Below are 17,545 nucleotides of genomic sequence, written 5' to 3' on the forward strand. Positions count from 1 at the left end.
GTTATCATCTCTTGAGCCACTGCACTTCACAGCCTGCTATATACCCCTGTGACCCGAAAGCTGTGGCAGTTTATATTAATATGGTGGGCTCTGACCTGCAGTGGTTGAGGAGGGAGCCCGCTTTCCCTTGCAGCACTGCTGATGCAGATGGTGATGACGACCTCTGTAGAGCTGTGTTCAGTAATCTGTGTATTGCTCCAAATGTCCAGTTTAAATTTCAAAACCCTCATCAGGAAGCGGTTCAAAGTTAACTGGAAGTGTACGATCATACTCCTGTGGAATCTACATAAATTTCTAATTATTATTATTATCATTTTTTTTTTTTTTTTAATCTAAAGAAAGACTGTTGGGGTTCTTTTGCAGAAGACTTTCAAAATCCAAGCGCTGTCTAGCAGATGATGAAATTAACTGTTCTTTGGCTCTTTTTTTTTTATGAATACAGTGATTTCAAGTAGGCTGCTGGTCAAAATTCCCATTCCCAGCACTTCTCACGTGGTGTTGCAGTTCTCTTCTTGTAAAGCCTGTATCATTTCTGCTGCTGACACGCGTCCAGTATCCATCCTCCTTCCTGAACAGTTTCCCTGGGTTCTTCAGGTCAGGGTAAGGGAGTTGTCCCCAAATATGTTGAAGGATATGGCACATTTGCATACTAACATATTCTCTCTTTCTTCTCTTTCATTCAATGCAGATGAGGCTTTATTTGGTTTAACAAGTTCTTGTAAAAAATAAAATAAAATACAGGAAGTGCTTCTTGACTTTCCTTGACTGGTGCTGGGTTTCATGATCCTTCCAAAGACCCAGCTCTGAGTTCTTGATCAGTTCTGCCCATAAATGCCTCACCAGTACATCTGTTCCTCGGAGAGATGATGGCAGGTCGTGGTCAGCAGTCCGTCAGGTAAATGGAGATTAATCAGTGTTCCAGCAATAGGAAATGAGTGAAGGGGTCACTGCGGGCTCTTGGCAGATGTGATGCAATACAGATATTTGGAATTCCTTGGGGGAAGGGAACATGGATTTTTCTATTGTAGAGACACTGCCTTTTCCATATTCATTTCTCACAGTCTTGATGAGGCAGATATGTCTATGCTTCTTAATAATTAATTGGCCAGAATCAATGCTTTGCTTTAAGTGTCTTCAATAACAAAATGCAAAATAGGACTCAAACACGTTAAAATTCTAGCTGCTAAAGACAGGCCATTATAAACTTCCCCACTTACCTTCTTCATGTGTGGCCAATTTTACCTGAAGGCAACTTGAATAAAAATAAAATAAATAATTTAGCCTAAGCATCATCTCCCCTATCCTGCCATCACTTAATAAAAGTGAAGAGTAACTGTATATTTTATAACACCAGCTGACATAAGTAAAATTTCAAAAGGTCTGCGCGTTAACCCAGGAAACAAGATTTTCGTCAGGTACCTAAAGGTGGAGATAGGCTCCTTCTTTGTTTCTGAAAACCCTACCAGGACCTTGGCTGAATGTTTAAGAATCTCAACACTTTTAAAACCTGGTCTGGAACACCCTTCCTCCCTCCATTCTTGAAGATTTCCAGTTCATTCCTGTAGTTACTTTACGGCTCAAATGCTCACTAAGCCCAAACTAATGAATTTACTCACCAGGTAAATATAGAAGGTCTGAGAATTTTGCCACTTGCTCACCTAAGGAAAAACATCTTTTCCATTTCCAGTATTCCAGTGGTGATATGTTGTTACAAGGTACAGTAAAGAAAATAGTATCTTACCTGCCTCCTTGAATACCATGGTTTGGATGAGCACCATTAGCAGGACTTAAACCAAACAATATGAAGTCATCAGTCCAGATGTAGCCTTGAGCAGTTTGCAGCTGAAAGCACAGGTGTAGGACTACTCATTTGCTGCCAGGTATATACATTCTCAAGTCCTTTGTTGGATAAAAACATACGTTGTCACTTTTAGGATTTTTTGAAAGTTTACAGCTTGTGGAAGCTTCTGTATTTAAGTAAATTTAAATGGTATCTATTCAATTTCAAGAACTTTATTTGAGTGTGAAATTCCCTCATATATCTTGCACAACTGTACAAATAACACTTATGTCCATCTTAGGCATAAACATTGTTATTATCACACTGGGTGCTATCAAAGATTTTATTTACAAAACAATTACTAAAATGTCTGATGTCATATTTCCATTTATTTATTTCTTACCCATAGGGTAATAGGTCCACCATAGTTGCTTGGTGCATTTTATAATACAGAAGAAAAAGCTATGTTAATAAAATCTAACAAAAACTCACAAATAGCTACAAATCTGACAGAAAATGTCTAAGAAAAATTCTCTCCAAAATACAATACATTTTTCCACACATACACAGTACAGAATAAGTTCAAAGGCACAGCTTTGAATTTTGCTCTTGTAGAAGTGTATAGAATTAACACCACATGAAGGAATTGAGAGAACATTGTCATACCTGGCAATAGGTAATTAAATGAATAATTGTGTTTGCATTGTCTTTTTTTTTTTTTTTTTTTTTTACATAATTGCTTCATATCATCATATTTAACATATGTGGCTCTGAATCCAAAATCTTCCCAGTCCCCAAGTCCCTTCTTAACCTTGTCAATAATGACCAGAGAAGTTAGATTTTTCCGGATTGTGCAAACTTAACACAAATACATATACAATAAGGACAATAGTCAAATTAAGGCAGTGTATAATTCAATGCTACATGTCTTTTCTTCTCTTTTGCAAAGATCAAACTTACTGGATCAACAGAAAGGTGCATCAATATACAAAGTTAGGTGTAAACTGAAATCTACACAACACGTCTTTTAAGGAGCCAGATGGAGGAACTGATACGAATGAGTGATGACATGGCAGAATGGTTTTTAAGAAATGCATTAAAAGCTTAAAAGAACAGATGCCAGAGTTTTGCTGAGAGTGGACTTCCTGTCTTTAACACAAATTATAAATAGATTCCATTCCAGTACTTTTTTTGTAAGACTCATTAACATTTGTCAATAAGAGAGGGGGGAAAATGGCTCACTGACATTGACATCACACAGGGTTGGCCCACATGCCAGAATTAAAAAAGGCACAGATTGGCCTAAAAAGTTGTCTAGAATAGCACATCAATCTTTTTCGGCTACAGGAACGTTCAGTTATCCTGGTCTGCGATCTGCCCACGTTATGAACTACATTTATCTGCCCAGGATCTTTTCCATCTTCCCCTCCCTTCATGAACATCCATGTAAAGTCCCACGTAACATCAAGTTTTTATAACTCCTTTAAGTATATGGGCTTAACTGATACCAGTCATTTTCATTTCGCCCAACCTGTGGTGGCTTCCCCATTGATGTAGGCAAAGCCGGGAAAGTGTTGCATGTGCTCATATTCAGAATTTCTGCGCGTAGTCAAGGGGGTGTACATGTCACTAGAATTTCCGTATCTCGTGGAGTGCATGGATGGGCTCGTGTAGCAGGAGTTCGCGGCCGGCACCTCTGGCCAGCGAGGAGTCACTGGTGTGGGATGCAGCCTCGGGGTACTGCTCATCAAACAGGGCTCCATCCTGGATGTTGGGCTGTTGAAAGGGTACTGCAATAAAAGAGAAGAACAAATTAAAGAATTATTTACCGTATACTGAATTGTGAAGTAAGGGCTGGTGGTATCACATTTCCTTGTTTCATATAAACAAAATCAGGTGAACGAGCAGCCTTCCAAACCCTCGGTAATGTATTGAAGGGGGAATATCAGATATCCAGTGCCTGCAGTCTAATCAAAGTGTCAGGGGGAGTCTTGCAAAGGAGTCACAACATTCAAATATCAAATGAACTTACCAACAAGCTAGCTACTGGCAGGTATATCTGGCAGCAGAAAAATAAATTGAATTTGTCTAGTTTTTGTCTCACAGCTTTTACTGGGAATCTTGCTGTTCAGTAAAAAACAGAGCATAAAATATTCTGACTCCTGCTCACTCAGCTAGATTTTGAGGGAGGAGAGGAAAAGGATCTTTATTACCGGAAAGGTGCCTTCCCTTTTAAATGTTCACAAGCCATCCTGCCAGTTTCTGCAGAAAAATTCTACAGCCTGGCCCCAGAGTGGGCAGCTAATTGAAGAACTTATCAGAAGAGTCAGGCAGAAGAATCTCTCTATTCCCCAGCTGTTCGCAGTGACAGCTGGAAACTAGACACCAAGTAGGTTTAACAATGGCCTCCCACTAAGGAGAAGATGTGCTGAGGATAGGACAGGCAGGAAAACAGAGAACAGCATTTGTCCCCTGTACCCACAGGCTGCCCAGCCACAAGAAGTAAACTGTGCTTATGAGTACTTGCTTACCACGTATTTATTTATTTATCACCTGTCTTGCAGGAATAGGTCATCTGTGTGTTCTGCTTAAGAAACAACTTTCCTTGTTTTGCCCTCCTATCATCCATCTGCATCTCAGAGACGGTGAGGATCCCTATTCCCCTTGACCTGCTGTCTATCTTCACATCTACATTTTACACCTTTTCGGCAGGGTGGTTTTTAGCCACCACAGATGGTCATGGTGAGCACGGCAGAACTGGGGCAAATGCATCCATACACACAGGGCTGTACCTTTTATATGAAAAATGTCATAATTTTAAATTTTGTTATCTTGGGTTGTTCACAGCTGATATTTCCTTAACTAGAAGCTGTCTCCAGAGTAGGATGGGCACCTCTCCTGGATCTCTCCTTACAAACCCTGCAAGCTACATGCCAAAACTGTGTTCAGCTGAGGATGGTAAAAACCCTGCCCCATATTTTAGGGGGAGCATGGAGAGAAGAGCTGCTGTAACTGTTGTTGCTCACAGGAGGGAGATGGTGGTGATTCCCAAGGGGCCTCATTACATTACTCCACTGCTGGATGGGGTGGCATTAATGGGTTGCATAAGCGGGTCCCCAAGGCAATTACTGCAATGTCTGCATGAGGAGTTTCTGCTGACACCCTTCAGACCACAACCAGGAAGGCAGCCCTGCCTTGGAAAACATTTTTGAACAGTTCGCAAGCCTCAGGCAGCTCAAAAGCCACATGCTGGCCACTCCTAATTAGAGAGGATAAAGAGAAGGCTATTTTTGACCAGTACACTGTAGTTAGTGACTTAGCATATTCCTCCGTGTCCTGCGGAGACAGACCAGTTAGCAGATGAGAGGAAGAGATCAAAGTTGTACCATGCATTATTTAGCATATACTCCTCATCGCCACAGAGACTGTGGATTTACCTATGCAATCAGTGGCTGAAAAAGGCTGGTAAATGGCAGCACCATCCCAAAATGTCAGCACTATGGCAGGGACTGCTAACCCAGCTATCAGAATAAGCTGTGCTGGCAACACTGGACACGTGTCTGTACAAGATCATCTAAGTTCCACCCAGTGAACTTCCAACCTCTCGGCCCAGCTTAGGCACCGACCACAGAAAGGTTTGTATTCCCGTCAACAAGTTATCAGACTTGTTAGCTTTCCAGAAGCTTCTCCTTAAGATCAGAGCTATCGGTACCCAGCAACCACAAAACTCGAACTTTGAGGTTTTATATGAGGTGATTTGAATTTAGGACCATGGTTTTCTCCATTAACTCGCTAATTAAGGACAAGGCACCCTGTCAAGAAACAACCAACTTGCAAGTACTCTAAGCAAACATAAGAGGTTCCAGAAAAAGTTGAATATTTCTCGTATTTTAACTTCTGGAAGACTAGTTAGTAGAGTTAGAATGCAGTTTTCCTGGTACGCACAAGCAACACATTGAAGTCATTTTCAGTCTCATGCCTGCTGACCGCCTTCACCTGAACATCCTGGAGAACAAAGCTCCTGCCATAATGGATTCAGAAAAAGTTGTCACGTGCTTTGCTATAGCTTCAGAGTGGAATTCATTTCATCTAATGTTAGTTGTCAAAAACTCAGACATCTAATAAAAGAGAATTATCTGTGCTTTTCTACAGCCATGAGAAGAATTAATTCAACCTCAAACTATCAAACCTAAGTATTTAGGACAGAAGATGAGTGATCCTCAGAAGGTGGCTCTCTCCTTTGTACTGCTGCCCGTTGGTTCGGTTTACTCAGGCTAAATAAAAGTCCATTTTCCATATTTGACAAATCCATGGCTGATCTGAGATGTCACAGATTTGTTCCACTGTGTACAAAATGTTTTGAGATGGCGGGAGCCAGGACCGGGATGTATCATTGGGAAAAATAACACATTACACAAACAATACATTTTAAAGTCTTTTCTGTATGCCATCTGTGGAGCTGCAAGATGCAGACCAAGCTAGAAACATACTGCTTTGACTTTAGTAGTGTTTTACTTGATAACAATTATCACGACAGTTATCTTTGCCTTTACTACCCATTGATCTATACCTCAAATCACTGTAGATTCTTGTATTAATTTATATACTTAGAAATACATTCATCTAGACTCTTGTCATAATATACCAATGATTCTCTCGTTTCTTCCCAATGCAGTATTTGATCTGCTCTGTTGTTAAGCATAACAGAATGTTTCGCTATCCTGACCTGGTGCAATTTTCCCTTGAGGTTGTGACGTAGAACAGGGCAATTACTTGCCATCATAGCTCTTACACATGGCAAGAGAAAGCCCGAGCTTCAGCCAGGATAATTTGCCACTTAAAATTTGCAGACTGCAAAAACTTCATATATGAGCAAAACAAACAAAATGATCTCAGGGGATATTGTGTGGGATCTCCTGGTTGTGCATAGCATTATGTGGGAAAGCCACATAATATCTTTTAGGCAGGTTGGCCACACAAAAACGGTGCCATTTTGGGATTGAAACCTTGGCTCCCAAAATGAACTTCAGGATGCACTGAAAGGAAAGATAATCCCCTCCTATTTGCAGCCAAGAGGCCACGCTAAGGCTTCTAAGAAGGCAGAGTTAATGGCTATGCATAAGGGGACAGGATACAGTGTGCTGCTTTTCCCCCGCATCAAGCGCGCCCGACGCAGCTGTGTTTATGAATGTGTCATGAATGTAAAAAGAGTAATTGCTTGAAAATAACATGGACTCTAAATATCTAGTATTTTACAATAAATTCTGTTATGACTGAATGCAAGATGGAAAGTTTTGTAATGGTAGGTCAGCTAATCGCAAATGAGTCAGTGACTTCTTTTTCCCTCCAGTGAAGAGACTATTGAAAGACAATATTTTTAAAGTACCCACTGGCCCCTGCCTGACTATTAACTCACCCAATGAAGCATCTATTCAGCCTTGTTGGAGTGTCCAAAGCATCGCCATCTGGGCGGATGCCTGCCCATGCTGCCTGAATCACCTTTCACACTCTACATCCGGTTTAATGAAGAGTGCTTAAGCACGCTGAACTCAAAACACTGGGGCCTAGTGATCTTTGCCAGATATAAAAGCGACGTTTGTTGGAGGGCTCTTGACAGGAAATTACCATTTTCTGGGTTAACTCACACTTGTTGCTACTGCTGCCGTTAGACCTAGACAAGAAGCTCTTTAAGTCTGGGAGACTTTAAGCAGATTATTGTTAAACCCCCCAAATGTAAAATTAATTCAATTTCTTTTGGTATTATTTTAGAAAATACTACATTAAATATGCCCTACCAAGAAGTGAAGATTGAATTCCTGCAGTGTGAGGATGGCAAATAATCTCCTTATTCTTACCCTCAGCTCGCTGGCTGATTATGCAGGGAGGTGAAAGGTGTCTCTGTCCAAACAGCAAAATATTTTCCTTATGAATGTGCCTCTGACTTTACAGTGCATTAGCTCACACTGCTGCAGAATGCTGAGTTACCAGTTGGCATTAGCCACTACTTTAAGATTTACAAATAACTCACACCAGAAATTAGAACAATTGTGAAGAACTGGCTATACAGTAACTTTATAAAAATATGCTCAAAATCTCAAATAGTGTCAAAATTGGAACTATTGATTTCATCTTTATAACCCTCTATTTGAACCTTTTCTTCACAAAATGAAGCTTATTACGTCTAATTAAATAGATTGGGTGAAATTTTCAAGTCACTCTAAGTGACCTTGGTACTTTGGGAGTGGCATTTGGAGCCTTATGAAAATCCTATTTGTAATTATTTAAAAAGAAGACATCTGTTTCCTGTTGCATTCAATACATAATTACTTGAACTACATTTTAATAACTCAAGTTTGCTATGAAGCCATACAGTTCGGAACAATAATTCCTGTTGCATGGATGGGATTTGGATGGACTTTTCTTTCTTTCTTTCTTTCTTTCTTTCTTTCTTTCTTTCTTTCTTTCTTTCTTTCTTTCTTTCTTTCTTTCTTTCTTTCTTTCTTTCTTTCTTTCTTTCTTTCTTTCTTTCTTTCTTTCTTTCTTTCTTTCTTTCTTTCTTTCTTTCTTTCTTTCTTTCTTTCTTTCTTTCTTTCTTTCTTCCTTTCTTTCTTTCTTTCTTCCTTTCTTTCTTTCTTTCTTTCTGTCATTACTAGTTGTTAGATGACAGAATGGTTATTGGGAAGGGTGAATTATTCTTACTTCATTGGTATAGTCATAAGCTTATATTGGATATGCTCTGGATGAACAAGAACTTTTCGCTTCGGTTCCTTCTCTTATCTGTGGAGTAGGTGGGACAGAACAACATGAATGGGTGCTAAAGCACTGGTTTTGTCTGGGAGATTTCTTCAGCTACTCCACTGGAGGGGAAAGAAGTTAATGCTTTCTTCCAGAGCTGCCCCTCATGTAAATCCTGCTGTAGAGGCTTATGGAGGTGAAGACGTGGTTGGGTAGAACTGTGGCATGCAACATTGCCCGGAAAAAAACAAGTAGTGCTGCAACTCAAAGGCATTTCAAGGAAGCTGGATGAAACCACTGTGGTCCTCAGAGCAGTTTAGGACAGGCATTGCACAAAGACTGCTGAAAGCTCCCTAAACTATGGCCCCGGTGCTGTGCCTCTGAGAGGTGCAGATCAAACCTACTGGTTGACTTGTAGTACTGCAACATTTTTCAGACTGTTTTGTGCAGATCATGTAAGTAAACCATGGACTGCAGAAGGTTCATGGTTGTTTCTCAGTGAGGGGGATGCAAGAGGAAGGTTAGCCTCTTTTTCTGAGGAAAAGAATCTTATGAGATAGCCCTGTGATTTTTTCCTATTTCTGTCCAGCAACTTTAGAAACGGTCAATTTCAGCTAAATTTGATAGTTCTTTTGGGGGAGGAAGAAAGTTGCAGGGAGTATGAGATACAACAGGGATTAGTTTCTGGAAACTGCTTCCACTGTTTGTATTGCCCAGTAATTAAAGGGACAGAATCAGGCTTGGAGTTGTGGCTGACACATATATACATATAACCATAAAAGAAAACCTCTGACCCAGAGTGCTTATAATTTTAGGGTTAACCTCTCACCCTAAAGACACATAAAACATGCACAGTCTGCACAGTGGAGCATCTAAATCACTGTTCTCCCAGGAAATAGTAGGAGACATCACCCAGGGAGAGCACACCAGCTTAGCCATGCTCTTCTCAATTCCAGCGTCACAGTTGCGTGATTATGGATATGCATCCCTAATCTCTGTTGCCCATTAACTTGTCTAATCATGTTTTGATCTTTATATTGTCTGTCTCTACACCCTGCTGTAGCAGCAGAATCCAGAAGTTCACTATCCACCATGCTAAAATACACATATTTTTCTGTTGTATACCCATCTCCACTAATTTCAGTGAGTGCTGGTGGCTTCAATACTGTAGTTCATCTGCAGTTTGCCTCCCAGACCAGCCCTGCTCTGGAGATTCACGCCTGCTGCAACCCGGTAACTGGCTCACATTGCTGTCTTTTCCTTCCCAAACACATGCAAAAGCACGAATCATCCCCAGGGGAAGTTGTTTCCCTCTTCATTTTGCTACCATGATGAACTGTGAAATCACCTTTTGCCCAGCCACATACACAGGGGAAAATGGCAAAAGAAAGTCATGGCTTTAAGAGAAGAGACAAATGAGGTATGACTGGAAGGGTAAGTCAAGTGGCTTCTCTGAAATCAAACCTCAAGGGGTGAGGATCCAAATGTCGTTATTAACCATCCCAGGGTGCTACCTCATAGACCTTTAGTCACTTTGGCTGTGCAGTTTTCTTTTGCATCACTTTATCCTGACTTTTCTTGCATTGAAACATTCAGAGAAGAGCTTAGATTTTGTTTCTTTCTTACTAGCCAAGTATGTGAGACTTTTTTCTTCTTCTCCCTCTTTTTTTTTTTTAAAAAAAAAAATATATATTATTAGTTTAATTGTCCTTAAATCTCTTAGTTTCTTGACTAGGAGAATTTAGCAGCATATAGGTCAATTCTGTGGTGCTGTGCAGAGCAGGGAGCCTCTCATAAAATTGTATCATCTCACATATCTCATAAAATACTCTCCGTGCAGAGACAGGAATCTGTAATAAATTAACACTTTATTACAGAATCACAGGATGGTTGTGGTCAAAAAGGACCTCTGGAAGCCACCTGGTCCAACCCCCCTGCTCAGGCAGGGTCACCCAAAGCTGGTTGTCCAGGACCACGTTCAGGCAGCTTTTGAAGATCTCCAAGGAGGGAGACTCCACAGCCTCTCTGGGCAACCTGGGCCAGCCCACCACGTCCTTGTCTGCAAAGCTGCTTTCCAGCCAGGTAACCCCCAGCATGTACTGGTGCCTGTGGTCATTCCTCTCCACCGTATGCTTTATGCCTTGTTATAAACCCACTCCGACAACAACAACACAGCAGCACAAGCACCTGTTGATACAAATGTGCTACTCCCAGTCCCAGAAGTTGTTTAGCACCTCTTGAGAACAGAGCGCCAGCTCGGGAACAGCTGACATTGGCCATGCTCCTGAGTGCAACAGGAGGCAGCTTTTAAAAAGAGAAAAACAAATGCTTGACTTCAAGGTGGGGACTGCATCTCAAAAGAATTTAGAGGAAAACACAACAGTGCCATTTCTGTGGCTCCCTGTTAAATACCTCCATCTGAGATACTCCATTTGAAGGTGGTTACATCACCTTGGCAAAGGAAGAGAAAGGCTAAGAAGGGCCTGTGTGCAGCATGGGATCTAGGAGTGCTTCCCAGGTCCAAATGGCTGGTCTGGTGGCTTCCTGGCTGAGTCCCGCCTACTTTCTCTGAGATCAGGTTTGCACTGAAAGGCTGGAGGGCAGCTGCAACTCCATCAGGTTCCCTGCTCAGCACAACTTGAGAGAAGAGGATGGCCATGTACCCCCACAGAGTACCCTGCCCTGCAGTGAACACGCAGTCCTTAGGTAATTGCTGGGTGTAGAGCATCTGTCATGAGAGAATCTATGTGGATTATAACCCTTAAGTCTGGAAAAGAAATTGAGGAAGGAGGTGGGAGGAATAATGGAGATCTACACTGTCTTGAATGGTGAGAGTAAACAAATAGGTAATGAGTATTCCCTATTCTTCATCAGCCCCCTCCCCTAAAATAGGCCATCCAATGCAATTATAAGATAGTAGGTTTTAAACCAACAAGAGAATACATGCTTCATACAAACCATTCTTCAGAAGTACAAAAGAGCTTAAAGAGAGTAATGGAGAGTGAGTTGCTAGAAAATACAACAGCCCAGCTGCTGCTTCCTACTCAGGACATCCCTAGGTCAGCCCTTACCAAGCACAGTGTGGCTATGCTGGTGAAAGGACCACGCTCTACCTACCTTATTACTAATACTTTTCCTCCACACATGCACTTCTGGCCATTGCTAGAGATAGAACCTGCATAAAAGGACCTACAATATGACATACTACAGCCATACATTATAGTACTTACATATATACCATATGCTTGCTGTATATTGCACTGCATGAACAGTGATGCACATTCGTATGACGTGCATCTTTCTGTGTTACCAGATACATTAAAGTATAAAAACATATGCTGCTGCAGATTTCTCTAACTACTCTTCCTACCAAGAGTGTTACCCTTGTGATTTACACAGAAAAATGACTGCAGCATGAATTACTTTGTGTCTAAGGAAGAGGTGGAATGCTATTAATTGAAACATTTATGGATAGCCTGAAAGAGGATCAAGACCTGTTCAGCCAGGGTGAAATCTGCAGACAAAAGCTGTGATCAAAAGCCAGCCAAATGCAGATTGTGCAGGCAGATTAGATGGTGACAATGTGCAGGGGTTACCTTTGAAGGGTGTACCTCTCTGCTACACTTGACATAAGTTGATAGGAACACTCAGAAGTTTTTAGACAGAGCTGTTGTCTATTTTCTGCCCTGGCATCTGGTTCACCTAAAACTAGAGTCAGCAAACTTACAAAACTGATTTTTTAGTCAGTAGAGATCTGTTTATGTAAATGCATTACACACCCTCCTAAATGATGATGGAATTAGCAGATATGATTGTATGCATTTCAGCACTGTTGTTTAGAGAGCTAAATAGTACCAAATCAATCTGTAGATAATCTTTATTTTTATTTTTTTTTCATTTGTGTGCCAGGCTCTTGGCCAGTAAGCTGAGTCAAGAAATGAGCAATCAAGCCCGGAGTTACAAGGAAGCAACTGTTCTGAGAAATATTCACAGATGCTGATGAAAGAAAAAAAGTATTCGGAATAAGACCAAGGTTTGAACAGACTGTCCCTGTCAACAAAAAAGACTCTTAGCCATCAGTGGGAATTAGTCAGCCTGTATCACCAGAAGGTGACTGATTTAGGCTCCGGCTGGGTTAGTAGCTGCAGAAATTACTTCATCAGAATATTTACTCCACTATAAAGTCTTTTACAAACCATCTCCTCTACTGTTTTGCCTTCTTGTCCACCTGAAAGTCATTGATCTTTCTGAAACTGTGGGCTACTTATCAAAATCCCCATTTAGCCTACAGTAACAAAACACATAACATTGCTCTATGAGCCAAGCTAAGCTCCAAGACTTTCTCAGAGGTGAGAGGTAACAACATCCTCATGGGCTCTCACTAATCAATTATGGGACAGGGTGTGAGTGAGCATGATGCCCACCACTGTTTCACTTCCTATAAGACTAAGACTAAGGGACCCAAATTATCTAGGAGCCTCTTCCTAAGATGGACCTGCTACTAGTCAGGTGAGATAGGCTTGTGTTGGGACTTCTGCCTGCACTCTTCAAGAGCTGTATGTATTATTATAAGAGCTACAACTGTGTGACTTCTTCACCAGCACAGCCCCACTGTAAGGATTCCAATGATAAAACCACAGCAGGCAACCTAAAATCGACACAATGCAATTATTATGTCAGTCTGTGTGTGAAGTTGGGATCAACATTTTACCTGTTTGCAAATACAATTTAAAAGATCTCTCATTCCCTTCTGCTTTCCCAGCTGTTCAGTCCTCCCCACTTCTACTAAATAAAGTTATTCCCTCCATCCCCTCTGCACTAATTCCACTTTTGTTGTTGTTGTTGATGGTCTGTAAATTGCGTCTCTGAAATGACCCATCTTAAAGTTGTACTAAAGAAACAAACAAAGAATCAAACACAACTCTTTTTCTTTAGGACTATTGCTCTGGGCTGGAAAATAGCCCTAAAATAACTGACCTGATAAAACCCGGAATATGATGCTCTCTTCCTCAGAAAGAGGTTGGACTGACATGGTGTTCTTTCAGATCAAACTAGTAATTTATAGCTGCAGACTAAAAGCCACCTCTATTACATCCTGTCTGTTTCAACTCAGGCCCCTTTCTGGGACAAGGGCTCCCTCTGATTCCGTGTTTGTAGAGGAGAACTTACCCCCCACACAGATTTTTTTTTTCTTTGAGTTAATCCCCAGACACTATCCTAAAGAGCTAAAGCTGATCCAGAGTTCTATATTTGTACTGAATGTAGATTACAACAAAGAATTCTTTTGAAGAGAGATGGTCAATGCCTCCACTTCTCGACTGATTACATTACCACAGCAATACATTGCATCTCCTCTGGTTTCAGTACAGCGGCAGCTGTTTATATATTCATTGCAAATTTGGCTCCCTGTATTTTGATTTTGCAACGTCATGAGTCCTGCTGCAATCCCTTACACCATATTCCACTTAGAAAGCCTGGTAGAAAAAATGTAGTTCCCTAACATCCTGTTAGGCTTTGCAGGCAACAGTACATTATGTACTTCTGTTGGTTAAAAATAGCTAAGAAAGCATTTTTCATCAGGGCAAGCACTTCACAGAAGCTTGTTTAGTTTTAAAAACAATGTCAGCAAATTCCAGATTTGAATCAGTTAAGATTTTTCTTAAAGTAGTGTTTCAGTTTGTAGCTCCTTTCGATAAGGAATAAGTACATTGATATGAGTTTGTTAGCTGCATTTTGCCATGAGATTACATCTCAGTTTACAAGAAGCATGAGAAAAAGCATGCTAAATACAGGTTGAAATCATTTTGCTCTCATATGAAATCATTAAAGCATAGCTATTCTTCATGTATATCCAAGGTAGCTCAAGGGCTAGCAAGAGAGGAAAAAGTTATCTGACATCTGCATTTGTAAAGACAGCCTATTACAGAAAGAAAAGCATTTTCATGATTTTAATGTATGTTACTATTTCTATATGACATACTAACCAGGACATGAGTAAGCTACAAATGTATTGATCCTGCTTTGTTTTATTAATTTCTTGCTTAACTTGTGCTATGTCAGTGTGGCAGACAGGATATAAAGGAAACTCCTTCTATGGTTGACAAATTTTCTAAACTGTAAAAGCCTCATTCTCCAGATTCATGGCCTTAGAGGTCATTTCAGAACTACAAATCATGTGGGTTTTCTCTGGTAAAGAACAAGAGAGTAAAGAAAATGGGTGAGCCAATATTAAGTCAAAAATTGATGCATCCTGGAAAGAAGAACAACAACAAAAACCCTTGAGATAACAGGGTATGGCCTGTAGTGAAAAAACAATATATACAAACCTATTGTAGGACACTACTTAAACATATACTCACTGTTCCTATTGAAGATACAGCAGCTGCAACAACTAGTTAAATCCTCACATCTCATGTATTCTTTTTGATGGACCAAGTGCTACACAAATGGGTGAGATGTTGTAGATTTATTTTTTCCATGAGCTAGAGAATGATTGCTGAGCTGGTCCAAATGAGCACATTTGAAGATTGTTTTATACAAATCCAGTATAGGACAATCTTCCCAGCTGATTGTAAAAAGCTTTAAGAGACCTTAAGAAGGAATAACTTATTTGAGATCACCTGGTAAACTGATGCCAAAGACCAGAATGAGATGCAGGTTTCATGCGTTCTATTCCAAAGCACTATCAAATTCGTATCTTTGCATCTGGCATGAAACCGTTCCAGTTCAGTGACAAGAGTTAAGCATGGTGGTCTTTAATATACTAGCATAAATTTCCAGTAGATGAAGCATAAGAGGCACTGTGTTGTGGAATACCCTAATGTCATTACCTCCAGCCAGTATCTGTCCCTTGCAAGTCTTCCAGCAGAGACCCCAGAACCCTCTACGCTGGGGAAGCACCAGATGTGTGATGTGCTCAAGAGTGGCCCTACTTTCGAACTGTTGCCAAATTCCATCTTCATTCTTAATCTGTGCTCTCTCCTACTGGCTTCGTTTTGTGAACTGAAATACCCCTGAAATAGTTAGTGCCGTCCCTCCTTACCATGTTGTAGGAGTCTATAGCCTACATTCTAAACAGTGGAATGGGGTCCCAGAGTTATTCAAACTATATGCAGAACTCACATTTTTGGCAAATTCCTAACCGTAAGTATTCTCAAAGGAGGGGCACCAGAAGAATTCCCTGTGGTTCCTGAATCTTCCTTCAAGCGTATTAAAACACTTTTATTGGTTGTTAGGAATCTCTTCCTGTTCCCATCTCCTAAGAAACATACAACTAATTATATTCATCTTTGTTTCAGCTACCTCTTAACACAGAAACACGTTCATAATCCATATTGCTGGATTTTAGAGTTTAGTACTCTAAATTCACAAGCTAAAGGTATTTCTGATAAAAGAATCTCCCCTAGAATAGAAAGATATCAAGGTAATATCAGAAAAGAAAAAAATAGGGACCATCAATGACTAGAGACGATTCAAACAGCTTACATGCTGATAACAAATGTACAAGTAAAACTTTACTTAAATGTTGAATCAAGCATTTTCAAGAAATAAATCCAACTTACCTGTGAAGAGCTTCTGTGGTAAGGTGAATAATGAAGTGGTCCAGAAATAGCAGTATCATGTGGTAAAGATGGATATTGACTCTGCATTGGATGGGGATGCTGGTTGCTATAGCTACCGTAGTTGTAACTTCCTGTGTACCTAAAATTCATTAAAAACACTATTTAGTATGCATAGTAATTATATTCCCACTAATAATTCTGTAAGTTTTATCAGACATACAGTTGTACTTTTTTTGCACAGGAGAATGGTATCTTAAACTACCTCTTTTTAAAAGACATTTCTCAGCTCAGTTGGCAAGCAGGTGCCACAATGAAATGACGTGCTCAACAGAAAAACAAATGCAGGGACTCAGGATGTTTCTATGACTAGTTGTAAATTGCAGACTCATTTCTAGGAATATTTTTCCCTTTTATTATTATTTTTTATTGCCACGTTCTTAGTAAATTGCTATCTAGACTCAGGAAGCATGGCAAATTTAACTTAACTGTACTGTGGAGTTCAGCTATCTCCTTGCACTGCGATCAGATGTTCCTTTTTTGGAGAGGGAGAAAGATGTATTCATTTACATCTGAAGCATACAACATACAGCTTTGGTGCAGCTGACTTCAGAATAGAATGGGATTTGAGCTTGGAGAACCTGCCCACTTTCTTTTTTTAGTCCAAACCTTTGTCTTAGGACAGTCAGGGGGTAAAGGAGGGAGCAGTTTCCTTAGCTATAGTGTCAGTGCTTGTTGGCCACCATTATGTTGGTCATTCAGCACAAAAGATGAATGGACACTTTCTGCATCCTCCCCATCTCCATGTAGATAGGTGAATACCCAATATTAATTCAGCACAGAAGTTTAAAGACTCTTAAAATATATGCTAGACTGAAATGAAACACAAAACACAATAAACAAATAAAAAGGCAGACAACTCATTGTGAGAGAGGGAAGACAGTTATTTGTATGGATTTTACCTTTTTTTTTCCTTTTTTTTTTTTTTTTTTTCAAAGTTCAATGTCATTTTTACACTGGGTAGAGTTTAAAATGTTTTGTTATTCCTTTGGACTTACACTGGTATTCTAGAGATACCATGTCATGTCTTACACCAGGCAAACCAGACAGCTTCAAAATGAGAGCAGAGTGCCCCATCTAAAAACTTTTTTAGGACTTAATATCCCATGTCCATCTTCACTGTTCAACATTTAGCTCTCACTCTTGCATCGATTTGTATTTATCCGTAAATGTAAGTGGTTTCCATAATTACCTCAGACAAACTGGTGTTCACATGACATGACTTTAATAGGCTCTCTGTGGAGAGTGGGGGAGAGAGAAATGGCTGTGCCATGGAGTTGTAGCACACTGTGGTAGGCAGACATCCTGTGTTTTAATTCCTTCAACACAACAGACTGATAAGCAAAATTTGTAACAGATGTTTTTGGCAGTCTCACAAGCCTGACATTTCACAGAGCAGCCTTCTCTGTTT

General features: G+C 40.3%; 1 protein-coding gene across 4 annotated transcripts in view; it reads right to left on the reverse strand.

The window, feature by feature from the left end:
* Positions 1–2,149: 2,149 nt before the first annotated feature.
* The window catches only part of RFX4 (regulatory factor X4), a 101,299-nt gene continuing 85,903 nt past the window's right edge, over positions 2,150–17,545 (reverse strand). For all 4 annotated transcript variants that reach the window (XM_072038356.1, XM_072038359.1, XM_072038361.1 and 1 more), the window contains 2 exons: positions 16,078–16,216; positions 2,150–3,570 (listed from right to left, as the gene is read on the reverse strand). In XM_072038356.1, coding sequence (XP_071894457.1) covers positions 3,298–3,570; positions 16,078–16,216 — 412 coding nt within the window. In that variant the 3' untranslated portion in view covers positions 2,150–3,297. The remainder of the gene's footprint in view (positions 3,571–16,077; positions 16,217–17,545) is intronic.

The sequence above is a fragment of the Anas platyrhynchos genome, chromosome 1 (genome assembly GCF_047663525.1).
Source record: "Anas platyrhynchos isolate ZD024472 breed Pekin duck chromosome 1, IASCAAS_PekinDuck_T2T, whole genome shotgun sequence".
Classification (NCBI taxonomy): Eukaryota; Metazoa; Chordata; class Aves; order Anseriformes; family Anatidae; genus Anas; species Anas platyrhynchos.